This window comes from Thunnus thynnus, chromosome 20 (assembly GCF_963924715.1).
Source record: "Thunnus thynnus chromosome 20, fThuThy2.1, whole genome shotgun sequence".
In the NCBI taxonomy this organism is placed as follows: Eukaryota; Metazoa; Chordata; class Actinopteri; order Scombriformes; family Scombridae; genus Thunnus; species Thunnus thynnus.
In genome coordinates, this window is record NC_089536.1 from 25,657,132 (window position 1) to 25,681,050 (window position 23,919).

Below are 23,919 nucleotides of genomic sequence, written 5' to 3' on the forward strand. Positions count from 1 at the left end.
CAGCTCTAACTCACTAAACAGAATTTGCTGTTGCACTTTCCTCTACTTCTTTCATCTGAGAGTTTTTACTCTTTCTCTCTCTCACACACACATCATTCCATTGCTGCAGTGTAATCACCACCACTCTTTCATTGACACATTCCTGAGCAACCCACCTGTTGGAAGAAGAATGGTCCAGTGTGCAAAGTAACCCCCTCTCTTTCTCTCTCTATCTCTCTCTCTCTCTCTCACACACACACACACACCTTTCCCCATGGTTTTAGGTGGGAACCATCAGCCATCAGTGCAGGACTGTGCTGGCCTCATGTCCGACCTTTCAACCTTGACCCACGCAGCATCAACCCACATCATTCCAGTCTTTCTCACACACACACACACACAAACATGCAGCACACAACACACAGTTTAACAGAGCTCCATTGTCACACATTTCACAGCAAGTCTCAGCCTGTCAACCCCCCCTACCCTACACACATACACACTCCACCCATCGAACAGTAACCCCCCCCCCGCCCGCGCCTTTGCCATACAGTACAGAGCCAAGCCTCTCATTCTCAAGTCCAAAAAAACACCACAACACAACAATGACTGTTCCCCATCTGCAGCGTGCAATTTGCTCCCTGTCACTCATGACCAGCCCCTCCCCCTGACACACACACACACACACACACTCCCCTGCCTAATGCAAGGAGGTTCGTTCTTGTTAGCAGGGAGACACTTCATCATTGTAATTAGGAAAGTCACTTAGCGATATTGCTTTTCCAGATAGTAAATGTCTTCAATGCTGACAGTTAATTGACAGAACAGTGAAAACCCTCCATATACAAGGCAAAGGCCTGTATCACAATACAGCATTTCCTCAGCGGTTTGGTTGGTGCTACGAAGCCTGATGTGTTTCAAGAAATTATTGATGTCATATTTTTCTTTTTTCAGCATTTGCAATGGAGGCAATAATGCTATTTTTTCTACTTAGGCAACAACAGTACATAGGATGTTTCTATGCAAACACAGCACACATTTTAACCAAATTTTCCAGACAATCAGCAAAAGACAATCCAAATTAATGCATGTTTCCTTCCACTTTAACTGTTATGTGAATATTGGGAGTTGAGCACATTAAGATAAACAGTGGGTGGCGCTAATTCTCTGGGGTGGTGCTGTTAAACCACTGCAGAAGAAGAGGGCACAAAAAGATGACATCTTTAAAAAAGCGTCAGTCAAAGCTCTAGCGATGGAAAACCATGTAGAAAGTGTGATGGAAATATGATATTTCTGTTTTCTTCTCTTCAACTTTAACATAATCCAAGGTTTTGCAGAATCTGTAAATTTGGGGGATTCATAAACCAAATGTGTAATAAATGATGACGACTTCCTAATACTGTAAGTATCACTATATGACTGTATGTAGCCAAATATACAGTAGATACTGAGAAGTACCACATCATATGGATTTAAATGACTGGAGCCACAACATCTTAATTTGAATTAATTCCAAAGTCTATTTGATAAACCAGTTTCACACACACCGTTCTGCTGCAAGAAATACTCACCAGAGCACCAAATATGGATTAATCTGCCACTGAAAATAGTCCCCAACACAACAAATGCATTATTTTTTCCTGTTTGAGTAATGTTTGCTAAAAACTACAGTGAACAGCTGTTCTAGGAAATTACTGAACCTAAAAAGCTATATATTTGGGAAAAATTTACTAAAAGTAAGAGTATGGAAGTCAGAAAGTACTGAGAGAAGACATTGTTGGTTTTGGTCTTTCCATTGCATTTCTTGAATACTACAGAAGAAATAAAAATACAAATGAATGCTTTAAAGCTATTCACTCAAGAATTACCAGTGATACGCTATTCCCACAGACAGTGATGAAAAAATTCACATCAATCTGTCAGTATAAAAGTTATTAAGTATATAAACAGGATATTAATTTAAATCACTGGAACTATGTTGATTAGACTTACTATGTTGATTTTATATCTGAATGTAACCTAACCTAGTCATCAACCAGCTGCATCAACTTATGGCCAACACACTAAATCAAGTCGTCTTCTCTTTTCCATTAGATCTACTCTAAATCATGTGAGAATTCCATGTGGAAGAATTTCATGGGTTATTGAAACAAATCTTTAAAAAACAAACAGGCCTTTTTGATATCCAGCACCTGCTGTGAGAGAGAAATGCTGCTGTTTTTCTCATGTGGTCACGTGAGGTGAAACCAAGCCCAGCACTAACTAATTAGCCTTTACTGCCTGAGCTAGGGGCAACATTTGGAGGCCTGATACAGGACATATAAGGCAAGAGCAGCCTGCTCCACTGAACACACAGAATCTGAGGGGGGTGGGATGTAGGGGGGGACTTAGATAACCCAGACATTTGGCAAAGTAGGATGACTATGCAAGAGATGTGCATTCATGAACAATGCAGCTAATGGTCATGAAGAGTGTGATGAGAGGGTTGTTTATATTTGCATATGAATCACAGCACTGTGTAACCTGTCAAAAGGTCATGAACCACTGAAGTGCAATTTGTTAAAATATATTATTCTGGCATGATATGATCCTCAACACAGGTGCCCCCCAAGCTTGTGTACTCAGCCCCTCGCTGTACTCTCTGTGCACACATGACTGCATGGCTGGGAGCAGCTCCAACTCCAAAATCAGGTTTGCTGATGACACAGCGGTGATAGTGATAGATTTGCATCACCAATGATGTTGTGAAGGACTAAGTGGAAAAGGTGGGGGACCTGTCACTATGGTGAAAAGCCAACACCCTCTTAATGAATGTCAGCAAAACCAAGAGACTGTAGATTTTGAGAGGAAGTAGCAGAGGAACTACACACATCTGAGAATAGACAGGAATCACCGAGAATCTGCCACGGTTGACACACGCAAACATCTTGCTGACAAAAGACAAGACAACGGCTTTACCACATCAGAAAGCTTAGAAGATTGAGAGTTTCTCTGGAGTCCTAAATACCTTCTACTGTGGTGTTGTGGAAAGCATCACCAACTGATCTGGGAACTCTGCTCAGGACCATAGATCCCTATATAACGCTGTGGAACATGAGGCTGGCGACCAGAGCAGAGAGTATAAAGTTAGCAGTATAGCTGTGAACGTAGCAGTGCAATGTTTAGGCTATTTGTCAGTGAATAAATGCTACAGCTCCTCAAGACTCGAGCCAGGTTTCCATGTCTTGCTTGCCACCTGATGATTAAAGTGAAGGGGGTTAGCCCTGAAGTTAGTGCTAATGGGTTAGCCTAACCTGTGAAGGCTCACTTAAGGTGGACCAGCTCTCAGCCACTCCTAAACAAAGACCAGAGAAATGTCTGACTGTAAAGTCTCTCCAAGTCTCTCCCTGTTTAGAGTGTCCGTCTCTGAGTGTGTGACAATATGCACTTTAACATTTTAATCCTTATATTACATGTATTTTGAATGTTTGTATCTTTTAACTGTATTAATATCATTGCACATCAGCCTTTTAGAACATCCTCTATGCCACACCCACATTTTACTGCACATATTGAAAATATGAGAATGTGACAAATTAATCTTTGAATGTTGAATCTTAAACACGGTTTCTTTGCCAAAGTAAGTAATTCAGTGATTCAACTCCTAGTTACATTCATGTCATGGTGACCTCCAACTTAGTATTTAGTATTTGGTATCAGCAGATAACCAGAGTTCAGGTATCAGGTTCGGTATCAGGAAAGAAAAAGTTTGATTGGTGCATTGCTACTATTTAGCCCATTTGAGACATCAATTTACATGTCACTCGAATTATGTTTTTCATCAACATCATGATGAAAGATTGTCTTCTATATCATCTGCTCATGGGAACTAACATGTCTTCGTGGTTTATCACTAGCACTTGGTTAAGGTTCAGAAAGGATTGTCGTCTTGTTTGAAATACTGAAAAAGTCAACGCTGACTTGAAGCATTACCCAGCATGTCTTTACTTTTTCAACATTTAACCAGAACCATGATCTTCCCTGCACCTTAACCAAACCAAGATGTATCCCTAACCTTGACTTCAGTGTTTCAACCATTCCCAGGACACAAGACACAACCAGTGTCCACACACCATTGACCTTGTGGCACTGGAAAAACCGTTGCCAGTGAACATAAACCAGCTCATGCTGTTTCATGTTCAAAAATAATAAAATAAAGTAGTAGAACGCAAAGTAAAAAAAATTTTACATGCTACTTGAGACCAGGATATAAAACAACTCTAAGTATGGCTATGTGAAAATGTCTGAGATTACAACTTTAGTTTGAAAGTTCTACCACTGATGGCGGTTATCTCTAGTGTATGACCCATGACCCTGATGCTAACTGGGCCGTGACACAATCCCACAGTAATAAGCTGTGAATAATGTGAAAATAACTCATACGCTCCAAGCGAAGAACAATGTGTTGTGTGATGCGAGTGATCAAAGAAAAACTGTCATCATCGAGGTCAGTGACAGCCTTCGTTACTATTCGTTTCTAAGTTTAGCCTTCAAGAGTCGGTTTGAAATTTTTCAAATCTTGTGTCATTTTTGAGTGAATTTTTGTCCGCTGAGAGAAGACTATAACAGCTACAATGTGCCTTCTGTAACTGACTGTGCATATGTGGGCTGGCATATGGAAATACATGCATTCCAGCCCAATTTCTTATTGTCTCCCTGCCCACCCACCCGTATCTCATCTCCGCGATGGAGGGGGTGTAAAACTGTCACAGCAAAAATATGTGCTGCATTCCCTGCAATCATGGAGAAATTATACAGTCATTTGCAGAATGTTGCATATGATCTAACTGGTGAGAAAAAAACCCTCATGTGCAGAAAAATGGTCTGTGTTGGATACATGTTCAAATCTTGAGGTACTGATTTGTTTAACTAACTGCACATTATTAGATCTATTTGTGTTCTGCAGTTGAATGTAGCATCGGCCCTCTCTGCTTTCAAACAAAGCAGTGCACTTGAAGTCATCACTTATTCATGGATTAACATTATGTGGTTGAACAGCCTGCAGCTTGCACTTTTCTTTGGAGCTAGGGAGTTTGACAAGTTGCATAAGACAGGACAAGTGCATGAGAACATCTCCAAAAACACAGGAGTGTGTTTCTGGTAGAGATGGTGCATTCTGGAGCTGTGCTATAACTGAGGTTCTATGAAACCTTGATGTGATTTGAAAACTTCCTCTACCTGACACATATCCTGAGACTGATTCATTTTTATTATAAAAAAAAGTTTTGTCTGAATAAGTTGTATTAAACTGATACAAATGTAGACTATAGAGGGTGAATAAAGAAACAAACAAAATCATTTACTGTCTTACACTAAAGTACAGTTTGTAAGATGCTTTTAGGTTGATTAGCATATTGCTGCTACCACTGATTCGCTTTTCACAGGCAGAAAAAGCATATTTGAGCTTAAATTAAAGATCTCGAAGATAAGCTCATGTTTATAAGTTGGCACCAAAGAAAGAAAATGCAATTTACAAATAGACAAACAGAACTGCAGAATAACAAAACACGATAAAAAGGGAACATACTTTTAGTAATAACCGGGAGAAGACAAACACACTTATTCAGAATATTGAGTGATGACTTACTTCAGTGTCTGAGTGAGGTGGGATTCCAACAAGGCAAAAAGCAACTCCATTCATTGGGTTCTCAGCGTTTGGTGCGTGTAAACACAAACTAGAAATGGCTTAAAACGACTCTGCTGTCAACATTGTGGACAACCTTGTCTCTGAAGTCCTGCCTCTTCTGTGCAGACTGAGCGGTCCCTTCTCTCTGCCTCTACAACCTGAACAGTCCCGCTACGGGCAGCGTCACGCGCACATATTAAGACACAACACTACCGGAAACAGGACAATACTGACTTCAAAATAAAGGCGCAAAAGGCTTCGACAACGACAGCGTATATAGAATAAGGTTTTTACCCCAGTTGGATATTAAGGGTACACAGTTCTGGGTTAAAATTTTCACATCCTCTTCCGTATATAAGTCTACTGGGAACAATGTCAAAATATATTTTTAAATGAATCATATACCTGCATTGTTCAATCAGCACGTGTTATTGTTGAGAGGCCAATTTTCTAAACCTTCTACCATAGGCTTGTTTGGTCATTTATTCAAGTAACCTAGTTACACTAACTGCATGTTAATTTATGACAGGTTAGTGTATCTATACAATTTATTATTTGTAGTAACAATTGGTCTTGTTTTCAAGTTTTAGTAAATAAGACTTTTATTTAGAAAGTTTTAGGCGGAAAGTACATTATTGGTTCTCGCGCGCTTGACAAAAGGTCCCGATGGTGCAACATCGCCAGCTGGGCGCGAGCCCGCCTACAAATACAACAAAAAGGTGACGCCGAGTCTTCACGAGGATGGGTGTGGCCACACGGAGAAACACAAGAAAGGATGGAAATGAGCAGCATCAGTGTATGATTTCACCATAGACTCTGTGCTCATTTACATCATAAAAACAGGCAGGACAGCCGTGTCACAACTTAACATGAGAGCTAAATCACATCTTCTACTCATACTGAGCTCACTTTTTATGGTTCAGCTTTATGTTTGTGTGTTTAGCTGTGACCAGATGGGAAATCAGGTGAGTGCAGCTCAAGAAGAACACTAAAGCTTTACATGAACACCTATACATGTAGCTACATAACCTGTCTACAGTCTACATGGACAGATTTACCCTCTCAGGGGCCCAGGGGCATAAATGCTGCTGGGCCCCTTTCAACACCACTCTGTACACTTTCTACAGTTTTTTTAAGCTAAAAAGCTGTCTGGCACCTGGTTTGCCGTGTGCTCATTTAATTTAACACAGTTGTATTTAGGAATATGCGACATATATGCACAAAACTTAAAAAATGAAGGTTTGGAAACTGGAATTTGACACAGGGACCCTTGTCAAGACAAGGCAAGACCCACATTAAGGTCCCTATCATGTCAGTTGATAATGTTAATGTTTCTGTCAAAACATGTTTGCTGTTGCTAATAGTCGTATATAAATGTAATTTTCAGGAGAATGGGCTGTCACTCTGTAAGAATGACTACTGGAGGTACTGCATATACCTGCCAATAAATAATCAGACTCTTTGGCAGGATAATAAGGATTCAGTGTGGTAAAATACACAAAATCTCTTCTCAAACCAGTCCAGTATAACATAACAGAGTACAATCCACCACATCAACGCCACAGATTATGGTTTAAAATAATTCCTATAGAGTTAAAATGCTTTTGTGACAATCTCAACTAAAAAAGAAAGCTTCACAAAGGTTGCATTTCTTGCACAACTGCCAAATAGTCTTTCATGAGGAACAGAAGTGAGAAAAATAGTTTTACTAATAAAATGAGACTTCAACACTTCAAAAGCCATCAGAAAAGCCTTTGACATTGAAGTTGAAGTTGAAGTTGAAGTTGAAGGGTCATTCTTGACCATGGAAGTAGCAATTGACAAAAAAAATTGTAACTCAAAGTCCACTTACTAAATTACTAAACTTTCAGCCACATCTCATGGCCTTTATCAGCAGATGGATTTTGCTCAGTTGTCATGGAGATGGTTTGGTTGTTATTATGTAACTTAAAGGACCAGTGTGTAGGATTTAGTGGCATCTAGCGGTGACGATGCAGATTTCAACCAACTGAATACCCCTCCCCCTCCCTTCTGCGCATGTAAGAGAACCTACAGTGGCCGAGAAACTCACAAAAAACACAAAAAGCACTCTCTAGAGCCAGTGTTTGGTTTGTCCATTCTGGGCTACTGTAGAAACATGGCAGTGCAACATGCCAGCCTCCGTGAAAGAGGACCTGCTCCCTATGTAGATATAAAGGGCTCATTTTAAGGTAACGAAAACACAATCCTTATTTTCAGGTGATTATACACTAATTAAAACATATTTATGAATATTCCATTCCGGCCAAGTCCATTCCACTAGATGCCACTAAATTCTACACACTGCACCTTTAAGTATGGATCCTTGGTCACGTGACAACAACTGAGCAAACTCATTATGTTCATGAAGGCCATGAGGTGTGACTGAAAGCTGTGACAGACATCTAGTAAGTGGACCTCAAGTAATGAATGTTCTGTCAAAAAAGAACTCCTGAGATCTCTTAAACTGGCAACTTTGCCTGTTTTCACTTATTTACACCAACCACCACATTAATGCTTTTCCAAAGAACACATCATTTTTTAAGATTGATTTCCTACATCCAGGCAGCAGTTGCTGTCCATGCATTTTAGAGTAATATTTTGTGCATGTGGTGGTAGGGCTGGATGGCTACATAAAGGGACTAAATCTAGACTTTTGACCAAATGCTCCAAACTCAGGGTCCGCTTACCACCTTTTTGGAGTTTTCAACCATATCTCAATAGTTGAAAGCTCTGCTAAAAGGCTAGTAAGTGGACCTATATTTACTAGGTTAAGGATGAAATTTAATTAAAATATAGACCTGTGAAAATACTAGTATAGGAATTCTTAAAATGAGTAGTTTTGTTTGGAATAAATATTTTCAACTCTTCACAATGAAACTAATACTTTCCGCTCCTCCACTTCTGTTGCTTTGATTTAATGCTCTTGAGCAGCCACACTGAGCTTTTTCATATCAAAAGAATAGAGACAAGATCTATGAGGTCATACTGACAGGGAACACTGTTAAGCAATGCTTGCATAGGGATTACAGCTCATGAGATGATACTGTAAGTATTATTCATAAGTATTCCGTAAGTATTATGCAACATATAATAAACGTTTGTCTCATCCTAATGGATCACAAGAACATGGAGTCCTGTGCTTGTGGCCTACAAACAGTACATTAGACTGGTGAGATTTATCCAGACTGGAAGGGAAAATCTGAATGTAGAGGAAGAATAAATAACAACCATTTTCTGCTATATCTTCTGTACATCGTGTGTCTCAAATGTCAAATGAGGAAAGATGAAAATATGATTGATACTAGATTGATGGTACTTTATTTTATCAACAGCAGTGCATGTTTTGTAACCCACTTTTTCTCTCAATACACACAGACACACACACACACACACACACACACTTTGGGAGTAGAGATCCTGACTTGCTTTGTCAGTTTGTCAATAATATATATGGACAGCGTACATTGACTGTTGCCCTCCTGTTCTGTGGTCCACATCTATGTCATGACAATCTCAACTGAATTTAATGCTGCTACACGCCCATTATCCACCTACACAGGTGTTTTAACTTATGATACCTGATTAGATCTTTCTCAGGACTGTGTGAGTATGTGCAGACTGTGCATGATTGTGGCCAGGCAAATTGAACTCTTATCATTCTTACTAGTCCATAGAGTTTGGTGACATCACATACAGTAATTTCCAGAAGAGCTCCAACTAACTTCAGCTTGAGCAGAGGTCTGATCAACCAGGGTGATTGGAAACAGCTGTGTAGGGCCTTTAAATCCTATATGTAAGGATTTCATATTTTTAATATTACCTTTTTAACACATATTATGTTTGATCTTGAAAATAATTACTATTTAATATTTAGACATATTTATTGTTTACATTTAATATTTACATCATCCTATGGCAAGGGCACTGTGAAGGAGAACACACATGCACACACACCATATATGTACATGTACATACTGTACACACAGTAATACTGAGGTAAACATGGTCTAACAATCTTTCTGTAACTTTAACTCTCCATTTTTTTTCATACTCATTTTATTTAAATCTATCAGTCTTTTTGCATGTTGACCACAAGCTGAATCGTGTTGGTTTTACAATAAAGTTGTTCTTGACACTACGAGTGTTGTTGGATTTGTGATACCTTAGTAATACCTTTTGGGAAATGCACTAATTTGCTCTCTTTCCGAGAATACGATGAGGTGATCAGTGGTGTCAATCTTCTCATCTCACTCTTTGCAAGAAAGCAAAAAGGTGAGTGAATGAGCAGATACTTTTAATATGAACATTTTGCGATTTTGCAGACACATTTGGGCAATTGATTTGCAATTGCAAATGAGTAAAATAAACATAATTCTTCCTGGCAATGCAGCCCTGTGGTTGTGTCCAGTTGCAAGTCAGGTTTCTGAGAAAGGTCCCAGCAAAAAGTCTAAACCTACAGTACGTAAGGTTCCACTAGTGTGCTCCTCAGTTGACCTGTGTGTCTGACTGCTCTCTGTTGTACATGCACATACTGTATATCCAATCAGATCCAATTGATCTGAAATAAGTTATTTAAATCTATATTTTATTACATTTGGTCAGTCTGTATAACTGAGCATCCTGTTTAGGGAATTCAGTGCGAGAATTGTCATGCCTGAAGGAGTGTGTGTGTGTGTGTGTGTGTGTGTGTGTATGTTTGTGTGTGTGTGTGTGTGTGTGTGTGTGTGTGTGTGTACTGTATGCTGATGGATGGTCACTGGAGCGAGACACAGTCCCAATGCTGATGTTGGCCGACAGTACCCTCGGGACAGAGGAGAGAGCATGCACAAACATGTACATATATGCACACACACACACGCACACACACTCTTACACACACTGAGTCATTATGTAATAGCAGTGCATAGAATCGGGGTGAAAGAGAGGAGCTGAGTGATGTAGATGCACACTCTTATACACCCTCTGCTGGCCTTGTACTGCTTTCACAGACACACACAGTCAAACACACATCCACACACGCACACACCCACACCCACGCACACACACACACACACACACACACACACACACACACACACACACCATACACACACACACGTGTGTCACAACCACCAAAGCTGATCATCCATTTGTTCTCTCTGCTCCTGACAGGCAGGGAACTCCTAATGAAATTGCTTCCTGGGCAGAGAGAGAAACACACACAGACACACAAAGTTGAGTCTTTCTGGGAAATTTGACTTGTAGCTATCATCCCATCAAATGGCTTTAAACTGATGTAGACAAACCATCCAATGTGCCCTGATGGTAGATGATAAATGATCATTTATAGAATAAATAAATGAGAATATTTGTGTCATCATTTCAAGTCATTTGGATCAAATTAATTTCCTTCCTGGCTCTCTTACATCACTTCTGACATATAATCACACGTCATGGAGCGCAGCTTGCAGGACAGTTAAATTCTGTTATATAAGCGCTAGTCCAACTTCCATTAGCCAACATCATCTGACATCATGATTGTCAGAGGTGGGATTTTGGAGCTGTTTGTGCTTGGTTGGTGATGACGTTTGGTTTCATATTTTTTTTTATCAAGCATTTGCTTTAGAGCATCAGGAGGTTATAAACAATGAACCCAAAATGTGACATTCACTACATGGAGAGCCCTGTGTGTGTTGATACATGGTAAGTTATAAGGGTGACTGATGTGGGGTTTTGAAAGACAAAACTGATATTTTAGTTATTTGAGATTGCCAGCTCTTCATTGACCTACAAGCATATGTAGGGAAATGTTTACTGAGTGGGTCCCCATATACTTTGTATTTCATGTCTTACAGCATACAGCATTTATAATTTTGTTAGGCCTTAATATTACACACAATATATTTTCATGATAAAAGATGAATGTAAATCGTACCATGATTGTTCACAATGAAAACTTCACATAGTGACTTTCAGTTCATCTAATAGTATTCATACCAAAACTTTAAAACCGACTTATATTGAGTGATTATTAGTTTATTAAATAGTAAGTCATTGGTCAGTGTGACAAACCACTAGGTACAGATTGTACCTAGTGGTGAGCATATGTTCTGTATTCATGTCTGATGTACATTTTTTGTAGTATATGCCATGTAAATTGATTTCTTTTAAAAACATTCTTAAAAGAGTTCTCCACAGATTTAATATTGCATTACTGTAACATTGTAAGACTTATGATGGACAGAAGAATCAACATCAATGCAGCAGAACCAGCGATACTGTTTTTTTTTATTCCAAGCAGTCTTACTTGTGAAAGCCTACATTGGTGCCTACATTACCCACAATGCAATTAAATCGATCGATATGTCTTTTTAATAATTCCTGTGAGTAGCATGTTACATTAGTCTAGGCGACTGTAAATAAAAGTATGGACGGAGTTTTTCCTCCTGGGATAAAAGTTTCTTAAATAATAAAAACCGGTTTTAGTTATACTGCTAATGTGGTTCTGGAAAGTGAGGTCCAGGATGACGCCAAGGTTTCTGACCTGTGTCAGACTTTACAAAGACAGTTGTAACAATGTAAGTGATTTCCTGTCTGTTAGCCATTCCCCTGATAACCACGATTTCCATCTTGTCATTGTTTATCTGCAAAAAATTACTAGACATCTAGTTATCAGTTAGGACAATGTTTTTGGTGAGCAGTCTAGTGCCTCTGTTGTTTGGATGAAGGTTATTTATCTTGTACAGGTCCTTTTTGGTCCAGAAATAGTCAAAATTATTAACAAACCCAATTCCAGTGGCAATACAAAAGTTCAATAGCCAATGGTGAGCTTTTCTCATCGTCCTGTTAGAGCTTAATAGACTGCTTAAGTCTAATATCATTTGTGCCCACATGAACAATAATAGTATGGACAGTTGAGTGGATGTCAGAAAGACTGGGCACAGCATTCTTTGTAACATCATTCCCAGCAATGACTAGAGGTGTGCCCACTGCAGGCATGGCAGTCTGTGAGCCCCGAGACCAGAGCAATGCAGCTGGCATCAGGGGTCGTTTCCATGGATTGTCCAGAAAGGTAAGGGTGCTTACTCTCCAGGGATTCTGAATGGGAGCTGGCAGAGTTGGCACTGGATGCTGAGCGTTTCTTTGACTTCGGCACAGCCCTCCAGTTGCGCACAGTGGGTCAGCTGGCTGGAGCTAGGCTAACAGCAAACTCAGTTAGCAGTGTAAAGGAGTTTGAGAGAGGCAGGATATTGACATTGCTGCTTGGATCAAAGAATGGGAGACAGATCCTACTCTTACCCATCCCAGCAAGCTGGCTTCCCAGAGCACGGTACGTTGTGCCATGGAGTCTCCAGAGTGGATATTCAGTTGTTGAGCTGCCACTGGAGAAGGTCATTTATTATGTTCTCAGTGGCCAACAGCTCAGATTTTATGCTGGAGATCTTGGACAAGGACGCTATGGGCCCAACAGAAGACCTCGCCAGCTGTATTCTCCTCCTCTGTTGTGTTAGCTCAAGAATTACAGTATCTGATCTTCAATCAGAAGAGATTAGCAGCAGTGGTTGATGCACATCCCTAAACAAAGGATTCCCAATTTTTTTTACATTGTTGTCCAAAAATCACTGTGCAGGACACAGTGGCCCTCAGGTCTTTATCCTAACACCCCTGTGCTCCAATAAAAACAAGGCTGCCAAGGATTTAATCTATACATTGTGTTGGAAAGTGGTGATTGTCAGGATGTGGAAGGAGGAGGGTGACCTGTGTGTGTGTGTGTGTGTGTGTGTGTGTGTGTGTGTGTGTGTGTGTGTGTTGTATATGTACATATGGGGGGTGCTATGGAGGCACTAATCTGTCCTTGTTCTGAAAAGAGTTTCATCCCCACTGCAGGGGGTCTGTGGAGACCCAACATCCTCATTCTACCGTTATCCCCCAGTCGCTCTCCTCATGTACCCTGTGACCTCCCCCATCCCCCTCAATTAACCCTCATCTTCCCTCCACCTCCTGCTACAGAGGCTTTGCAGTCATAAACCTCTCTGCAATCACATTTAGTGCCATCATGGAGTCTAATGGAGAACTGGATGTTTGGAAACAATTATTGATTCATCATTTATAAGTAAAGTGGAGTCTGATTTAGTTTGTTCCTGTGACATGGATTATTCCAAAATGATAACCCCCATTGCAATGTAGTCACATAAAATAAATAAATTCACAATGTAGTACTAAGTCAAGATGTAGCACAACAAGCTAGCAAAGCACTGTAAATGGAACATAACTACTCTCCGGACTGAAAACCTGCTGTAAACAAACCACTGTGACTGTAATCTTCGTGGCTTTAGCAGATTTTGGCAGGTCTATGGTACAGAGGAAAAAGATATATTTGGATACACACACAATACTTGTAAGTAGATCAATTCATTCTTGCTTTGGCTCTTCACATGAGGTTTGTTGAAAATAATAAAAACGTAGAAAATCGTCAGACATATACTTTCAGATTTCAGTCCTGGTTGATTTGGTGACACTCATGTTCACTGGTGGTAACTGCAGCTACTTTATCAGAAATATAACAGAAGAGCAGCTGGTGTATCTGTTTACAGGGGAGCCAAACACATTTGCACACTTGCATAGGGATAGGTGGCCAATATGAATCCACAGCAGGAATGGCGGACTCGCTACTAACAATCAAAACTACTATATTGAAAGGTAATTACAAAATAAATAAAAACATCATGAGTAACAGAAAAAAAGATACAAATAATCTCTCAATCTGAGGATATTTGATTTTGGAATTAAAGTCTTAAATAGACAAACATCTGTCTCTATTCTGTAGTGTTCTGTTATGTCGAGGTCTGGCATGGCAACAGAGAGGCTAGTGAGTGTGTGTGTGTGTGTGTGTGTGTGTGTGTGTGTGTGTGTGCTCATGTTGGGGGAGGGCGGGGCACACCCATCTGTCTATTTACAGCAGCACGGGGAGATTTCCCTAAATATCTAATCCATGTAATCCTCACCAGTGAAGCTACGGATAGAACATGCAGTGGTGCAAGACTGCCACCAGAGGGTGAGCTAACTGTTAGCTGATGATAAATGAGAGAAACTCCTTTTGACTCACAAAGAGGGTGGAAATAGGTTTAACCATGCAAGGAGGACTGTGTTCATGTGGTAGATGAAGAGCAAAAATAACATAGATTTGCATGTGTAGAGACAACCTTTATGTGTGAATGTGTTATCGTCTCCATCCAGATACTATGTGACTTCTGCATTTGTGGTCAAGTCATTTCTGAACTTCTCAGTGGGGATGGGCTGTCCTGGCCAGATCACATGTAAATTGCTGATTGAATTAGAGCTTTGTGGCTTCAGAGAGAGGCTCTACTTTACAGAACAATCACCTCACATCAGTGTCACTCGCCTGCAAGCACAGCAGGACCACACACTTACATCTCTGGACTTCATGTACTCTGTAGAGTTGGAAACAAATGACATGTTTCACCAAAGTTAAAGTTATACTCTCTGACAGTTTATTTGTCAAAATATTGTAAATTGCACAGTTGGGGTGAACCAAATAAGTGTCCCATCCATCACAACAGACACTGCTGGGAAGTGACAAACAATATCAGAAGAATGAAAGACAAACTGTCTCCCAAACAGCAGTAAGTGAGCATTGTGCCCAGTGTACGCTGGACTCATCATATTTGAACTTTTGCCTCTCTTGTTTTCTTTTAATAACAAGACAATTCAAAGTGCTGTCACTTTGGTATATGAAGCATCACAGAGACAGCTTGTTTTCTGAAAATGAGAACGTTGTATATAGTTTATACTGGCATTATCTTACAGGATTTATGAGTATTTAAAGTATAGGTCAAGATTTTTTTTCAAGTCTGTCATGAAACAGTTCCAGCATTCCCACATGTAAATTTAAAGGATTATTTGTTGCTGTAATTGTTCCTCCTGTTCAAACTGATAAAAAACATCCCTTTTCCAAAGTGATTACAAGAGCTGGGGGACAAAATCTACAGTCTGTGTTCTGTGTAAAAATATCTCCTAAAATATCTGAAGCTAATCAATAACTCAAATTAAATTGCTATCTTCCAAAGTCAGTCTTTTTTTTTGCCCCTGTACAGTGTTTCCTTGCTGGACTATAGCTTCACAGAAGTACTGGGCTGAATCAAGGTGAAGAGTGAGATTAATCAGCAGCTTCAACCAGGAAACCAACCAGAGGAAGAACAAACATGAAACTCACAGCAGGAGGTTTAAGGTTTGTTGGTTCACAAACAGTCTCAACTCTCTGTATTCATCTTTAACCTGAATTGTTCTTTAAAGTTGCATTAAATGATATTTAGCCATATTAGTTGTCAGAAAACTATTTGCTATGTAGAGATATCGCGGAGCAATGGCGTCCTTACCAGTGAATGAAGTCACACTCCCTCTGTGTGTCGTGTTATCCGAGGTTCTCTGTTCCTTGTTTTGGTAACCGCGCTGACCGCGCGTTAGCACATGTTAGCACATGTTAGTGCATGTGAGTCATGGATGTATAATAAGAGCTGGATAGGGTGCCGCCGCTCAGCCTTGCAGCCAATTTTTCCCAGTGGCCACTCGCGGTATTGCAGCGAAAAATCCCCCTGCGGCCCAAAAAGGATTTTCCCCATAGACCACCATTGTAAAAGAGACGCCAGTAAAACTGTTGACAGGACACCTCGAACTGTAAACAACTTCAATTATGACTCTTTCTATTATGAACTTTTCATCCATGGAGGTTTTATGTTTGTAAAACTTTCCTCGAGCCGAGAAAAGCGATTTTAAAATCTGTGACGTCATCACAATGTTAAGTCTATGGGCTGAGCGGGAGCTCGCGGGTGGGGCCAGCAGGGGAAACACTACTAACTAATTCAGTGGGCTGCACAACGTAGAAGCAATCCCGGAAGCTAGAAACTTTTTTTGGTGTATGCACCAGGCGAGCAATTCCCATAGGACTGAATGGGCGCCATTTTTAGTCCGGTATCCAGCTCTTATAATACCTCCATAATGTGAGTCCCTCCGTGGCCTCCCCGTCTGTTTCCAAGATGGCAGCCATGTCACAAACTTTGTCAAATTACAGCTAAACAGTACATTAAAATATGTTTCTGAAAGCATTTGAGGAGAGAAATAGGCAAAGCACTAACAGAACAGTGCTCCATATTTGATCAGCTTTGCCTAGTTTGACGGTTTGATCTGAGTTTTGTGAGTTGTCCGCTTCATTTTTCCCCAACTTTATTGAGTAAACGACACAAACGTTTGTTTTTGTCTGAGATGTTGGTGCTATAGAGCGACATCTAGTTGCTGAATGTTGTGTATTGCAACTTTAAGGAAATCTGATCACAAAGCAGCAGTTCTGAACTTTGGAATGAAAAACCTGGAACAAAAGTCAAATATTAACAGACAGTATAAATCTTTATCAGTTGGATCATGAAGTCTGATGTCTGCCATTCATTCCAGCAAGGAAATAAAAAAGTGCTGAGATGGCATTAATGCAGTTGTATCTCTGTGATATGTGCAAAACAGGATAAATAAATTGTTTGTGAATAAGATAAAGATAAAATTCTGATCGACTGGATAGCATCATAAAACAACAACAATCATATCATATCAGCAAAATGTGGCAGACCAAGAAAAAATGCCACCAGTATTCTATTGAACATCTTATCTATGGATACATATCCTTCTGCTTTTTTCCAGCAGCCTCTGACTTTTTCCTTGGTGGGCTGCTCTTGTTTTCCATTGGAACAATTAATAAGAATGTTTCTTGTTTGGCACCAGCACCAGATTACCACTTTCTGATTGGCTGCTGTTCTTGATCAATAACGAGACCTAATTAAAGTTTGTCAGATTTCTAACCATTGCATTTGTTTAATACTCATAAATATAAATTCTATTCACATGGCTTTTTTGCTCCCTACATGGGAAACTAATGATAATGATATTCCAACTATCCAGTTAAATCACATCTGTTATTTGTTATCCAATGACATGCTTTTTTCATGATACACCACAAAATAATAATCAACATTAATATTCAGGGTAGACAATTAGCCTACATTTTAATTGATGGGCGGTGGTAAGGGATCTGGATAATACACAAGGGGGTGCTGGCCCAAAAAAGGTTGAGAATCATTGCTATAGACAAATTGGTTTCCAAGCAATGTCATCAGTGAGATGCGCACGCAGGCAGATTTACAGTATTTCAGAGAGCTAATGTTACAAATGTTACAAATGTCTGTCCTGTACAGCAGGAATTATATGCTAACATTACTTTATTGTTTTCATGCTAACATTTCTTGTGTGTGGGGGAGCTTCTGTGCAGGAAGTGGTTCAGCTAGTTTAGCATAACCAAGAAATAGCTCGTAAGCATGTAACTCCTGAAACCACAAATTGTCATTTTTACAATTCTATTTGTGTGTGGCCTGAACAAACAAGATATGTGTTAATTAGTGAGCTTCATAGGTGTTGAGAGTTTTTTTTACACTTTACTACAGAGAGAGGCTAGCTGTTTTCCCCTGCTTCCAGTCTTTATGCTAAGATAGGCTAACCATGTCCACTCTCAGGAAAGAAAGCAAATAAGTGTATTGTTGAACTATTCCTTTAAAGTTTGTATTCTTGTTTTTTTATTTTCTGGTTGTAATTCTGTATGTATTAGCTTGAGGATGCTACAAAAATATGTATCTTATTCTTATTCTTCAGTACAGCACACCCTCAAGCAAGTTATATTCCTCTGAAAAATACTGTATAGCTGCAATCCACCAAAATCATTTACCTGTGCAGTAATAAAACTGCATTTAAAAAAATAGTCTGAAATAAGAGTGACCTTTGTGTTGTGAATACTAATTATGCAAATTCCCAGGATGAAACTTTGCTCTTGAATACATTAAAAGGTAGTGCTCTAGGCAATCTGTTTCAATATATTAAATGGAAAAAGTGTTTAAGACTGTAACCTGATCCCAGCACAGACACCTGCCCATCAGAGGAGCAGTGAAGTCCCCTCTGTTCCATTTCATCCATAGAAAGAATATATTTAATCCCCACAGAGAGCACATGTCAATCTCACAAAGCACGGGCCTACACACCATTACACAACAGCCTTAATCTGCTGGATTTAAACCCCACCACCACTCACCACCCTCGCCAGCTCACACTCACATGTGCACGCCTTCACATCACACACAAACACACTTACACATAGGTCTTATCTCGCCTGTGCTGCATCCTGTCACACATACAGTCTCTCTCATACACCACTTTAATGTTATTGCAGAACAAAAACAAAGTGAGTGATTGCATCATTTTAACTCAAAGCAGCACACAAACTGTTCCAGGGTGTTGCATTTACACTTCTAAATGCAATTAGGATATTACAAGTGCATCAGTTGCACCACCAATTAAACACATTACAAGCACTTAAGGCTTCTTCGTGGTGCCAAGATGGCGAGTGCTATCAAGATTGATTTACTGTCTAGGCTCCAGCTTGGACTGTTCCTGCCAGCTCGGCTTAGTCACCTGAAGTAAACTTGGTGCTAATGTGACATTAATAAGAAGCTGTGGACTAAAGGGTATTTATTGCCATTGACCTGATTACAGAGTCTTAAATGGATACTCCAGTAATATTGCACTTCTAAGATGTTGGGGGACTTGTGAGAAAAAAAAGAATGGTGCACATCAAAGCAGTGGATGCATATATCCAGACTTTTAGTTCCTTGTATGTGTCAAGCTCAAAAAACATTGAATCCTACATTTCCCATAATGCAACACAATTGCAGGGTAAACACCTAATCTTTTAAACGCCACACCACCAGTTTGTAAAAAAGGTCAAAGACGAGATAACCTTGATGACATTACTATGACATCATCAGTTTTTTTTAATGACTTCTTCACAGAGCCACAGAGGACATTATACAAGTTGTACCAATAATGAGCAAACCAAACTTCATGTGTAAATCAGCAGAGTGCCCCTTTAAGATACCGTCAGATGTACTTTCCTTTCAAAGAAATTACCCTGCACTCAGCCCTAAAAAAGGATGTGATGTCACTGTCCCGATGTGAATAATAATTAAATATTGAGCAGCGTAGTCACAAACTATAAAGAGTCTGTGAGAGAGATGCTGCAGTTTGGAGTGTGGTAGCATCATTAGCAGGCTGATTGTACACCATTACGATGAAGAATTCTCCATTTTCAAACAGGTCTGAATATTTGCAGCTAATCTGACCCAAAACAGAACAAATCCTTTAGAAGCTGGAGGCTCAGACCTGATTTCAGGACTAAATTAGAAACCATTCATATTTCAATATTTTCATCCAAGTCTATTCAGGTTCAGTCAAGTTCAAACATTAATCAATACATAGGTTCAAATGGCGTTTGAAAAATGACTGATGAGTAAAGAGGTTATGTTAGTGGTCTAATTTTGAACCAAATGAGATTGCTACAATATATATGTCAACTGAAACAAATGCACAGAACAGATGCCACACCACCATCTGTGATGATCAAGAAACCACACTTATTAAAGTGATAATCCACAGCGTTTGCTTGTAAATGTATGGCCGTTCTGCTCCTCTCTCTTGATATATTAATTCTAGATAAATCTTGTATATACAGTAATGATATTTTGATAAATTCAGCCTCTAGCGAGTTCATAACAGGCTTTATATTGTCTCTCTCTATTCTTACTGTTCTTTCTTTCTTAATTTCACTGTTCTGTAGGCTGTTCATCTTTCCCCTTGTGCACAGTTAATAATGTGTTATACATTTTCTAATTTGTTCAGTTATCACTTGACAGTGTGTTTCCCTGGTCCTGACAAGGAAAACTAAAATAAAACCAAATCTATAAAATATTCAAACTTTAAGGTTGTACTTTTTTCTGGATTCTAGGTCAGGATTCTTAATATCCACACCTAAAATCAAATCACCCTTTACAGGGACAGTTCAGTATTTTGGGGAAAACATTTATTCACTTTCTGGGAGTCAGAATATTGTGGTTTTAAGGGGAGTTATGAACTGGAACTATTTCTCAACAACCAACAGTTTATCCATCCGCGCAGCACATCTATGCATTATCTTCAGACCGTATGTTGCCATAGTACAGTCAGTAAACACACATTTTAGTGTTGGTCTCTGTATATGCTCGATGTTACCAAACCTGACAACCTCACTGTGACAACAAGACTCCAGTCAGCTGCGCACTGAACTTCTCTGTGGTTCGTTAAGAAATAGTTCCCAACTCCCATTAAAACCACAAATTATGTTTTTTTTACAGTTCTGTGTACATATTTACATCTGGGAAAGAAATCAGTATATTTTCCAAAAAGGGTTTAACTGTTCTTGAAAGTGTCAGACTTCCTAGTTGGGTATGAATTCTAAAATTCTTGTTTACCTCATGATGTCAAATGAGACAAGAGAAATCCATTTCAGGTGTCACATGAAAATGGCCGCCCAGCAGTCAATAGTCACTACTTCACTAGGTAGCTTCTTCTCCTTATAAAACTCAAACACGACTACAAGATAAATTCATAAACTGAAAGACTGCTGCAGTCAAACATCAAGTCCACTACAGTGCATAACAAGAAATCATCTGTGCCATATTAGTTTTAGTCACATAAGAAACAAACTCCATTTGTCACTCTGGCAGCTGGCTGGCTTAGCTGCTAAACTTTGTTTGACTCTTTGTTGCTACCAAGGATGTTTAAAGGTCACATTCATATCATATTAGAGTTATCCTAATCAGTAGTTTTAAATTTGTAAATAGCATTCACACTTTACTGTGGAGGTCATATTTTGCCACATCCTGGGAGCTGAAATGCATGTTAGGAAAGGTACATTTCCCATGTCTGACTGTACTTGAACACAGCGTGATCTGTGGGAAGAGTAGTTCAAAATGCTACAGAAATGAATTGTTAAAACCCAAGATGAAGAGCATAGAAAGGGAACTTGTCCCTACAATGTTCAGTGCAGTGATGTGTTTTAGTGAGTATGATACACTGAGAGGATACTGGTGTACAAGCTTCATTTATATTGCAGAGAGTAAAACCAAAGAGCACATGAGAGGGATCACACACACACACTTGTGTGTGTTTTTGTTATCTCATCGGGACCTTTTCTGGTATAAACACCAACCTTGTCGGGACCAGTAGTCCTCATGGGGACCAAAGCCTGGTCCTAATGAGGCAAAACATCATTTGCATTGAGGTTAGGTTAAGGTTATGGTTAATGTTAGGCTGTCCACAATGAATGGAGGTCAATGCAATGTCCTAACAAGGATAGCTGCACAAACTTGTGTTTGCTCCTGACCTGATAATAGTTTTCCTCCAGAGTGCATCTCCCTGAGGGTTCTTCAAAGAGGACATATGACATGTGCACACACACACACACACACCACAGAAATAAGGCTTTCATCATTCTATTTAAAGCACAGATAATGCTGAATGAACTAGAGCGGAGCAGAAAACAAGTAAACACACACACACACAAACATTTACACACTCACACACTCTGAATTTGTCAAATACACACACATTATGACACAACCTCACACACATCCCATCCCCATTGAGTTGTGTGTTTGTGTGTATGTGTTGCAGCACAGATGGTACCATTGGCCGCTGTGGGTGTCAGACATGCAGGCTGCAGCACACTGATGATGTCACACATGAGCCCAACGGGGCAGCAGCACAAAGATGATTAATGTAAAGGAGAATCAGCAAGGACAGATGTATTTATAATAAAAATACAGGATAACAAATGATATGATGGGATAATGTTTTTGTGTCAGTAGTTTTAAAGCTGCACTAATCAATATGTTTTTTATTAAAAATGGATCAAATGACTGTGTGTAATCTGACATGAGTCTCTCAAGTGACAAATTTACAGAGTCACTAACTCTGCAGTTCCACTCAATTCTAAGTGTTTTATTGTCTTTCAGCTCTTTCCAGCAGACACTGACACACATCTCTAAATCAATTCTAATGTTCTGCATCTGCTGGATGTGTAAATACGCAACTGTTTGCCAACACATTTGTCATATGAACATTATAAGGCTCTGATGTGTCACTGTTGTATTTACAGCCCCCCCACTAGAGTGTTTTTGCAGTCTGTGTTTATTCATCCCTAAAGAGCTGATGTAGTCACTGTCCAGATGTTAGCTATAGCAAATAAATACATTTTAGGAGTCTCATGGAACACCATTTCTTTCATTTTTTTGCCCTCTATAATGTAGCCTCTCCTCTTTTTCCTCTTCCATTGTCATAAAGCTTTGAGATAAGTGAAAATATTCTGCTCATTATAAACTAGTGCAATTCGTGCTGCCAAGACCTGACTGAGAGTAAGTGTAAGGGGACTAAAAGCAGGAAACAAGAAACATTTCTCTTTGTTTTACTTTTGTGATAAAGACATTAAAATGCTTATCAGTGACAGGTTTAATGTAGTGAGTGATACAATTACACAATAGAAGAGTCATGAAGTCAGCAAACAGACTCAGCAATGTTAGTTACACAGCAAGATCTGTCTAAACTTTGCTAACATTAGCCACCATAAGCTACTGGTCATATCAGACCATTTACGTGAATGTGGCAAAACTGCCTTACTCAAAAACCTACATAGTCTCTCTTTAATAAAGATTTAAAATGATGTTTTTTGTCTTTTCTTTTTTTTTAATATATGAAAATAAGCATGACGTTGAAATTGGAATCTTCACACCTCTGATACAAATTCATAAACATAAATGCCTTTATTCCCGTGTGCATATTTAGATTCTTCCATGATGTGTTTTTCATTCATTCTGCTGCTAAAAATGATGATTTGGAGGAAACCCAAAGAGCGAGGAGAGGCAGATGAAAATACATTATGACTGCATTTGAAACAATAGCTGGTGAGGCTCAGGGATCGTTTTCAATTCATCGCCACATTCCTCGCTCATTAAATCAGCAGCGCAGATTTCGCCATATTGTTTGGCATAGTGTGTCTAAATGCATGAATACATTGGCAAACAATGAAGAGCAGCTGCTAAAATACGGACTGTGTGTATGTGTGTATCTGTGTGTGTGTGTGTGTGTGTGTCTATATGTGTGTGCATACATCAGGCTATTCTGTCTTCTGCTATTAGTGACTGAAGGGGATCGTGCACATAACTATAGTTACATACATTACATAATTCCCATACCATTCAAGACAGAAAGTGACACACACACACCACATAAAGGAGGACATACATATAATGAGCTACCAAAGCAACAGCACCTGTGAACACTGTTGTAAAGTGTAT

General features: G+C 39.4%; 1 protein-coding gene and 1 long non-coding RNA gene across 3 annotated transcripts in view; one reads left to right on the forward strand and one right to left on the reverse strand.

Moving 5' to 3' along the window:
* LOC137171738 (rho GTPase-activating protein 23-like) overlaps nucleotides 1-23,919 on the reverse strand; it is a 70,639-nt gene that overhangs the window by 38,877 nt on the left and 7,843 nt on the right. The window contains exon 1 of one of the 2 annotated variants that reach the window (XM_067575826.1): nucleotides 5,606-5,795. The exons of the other annotated variant lie outside the window; for it this stretch is intronic. Within the exon in view, the coding sequence (XP_067431927.1) occupies nucleotides 5,606-5,659 (54 nt within the window). The 5' untranslated portion in view covers nucleotides 5,660-5,795. Of the gene's footprint in view, nucleotides 1-5,605; nucleotides 5,796-23,919 lie in introns of those variants that run through there. 2 annotated transcript variants of the gene reach the window in all.
* On the forward strand, nucleotides 15,716-22,404 carry LOC137172391 (uncharacterized). The gene is made up of 2 exons (XR_010924964.1): nucleotides 15,716-15,893; nucleotides 22,241-22,404. It is a non-coding gene; the product is annotated as an uncharacterized lncRNA (long non-coding RNA).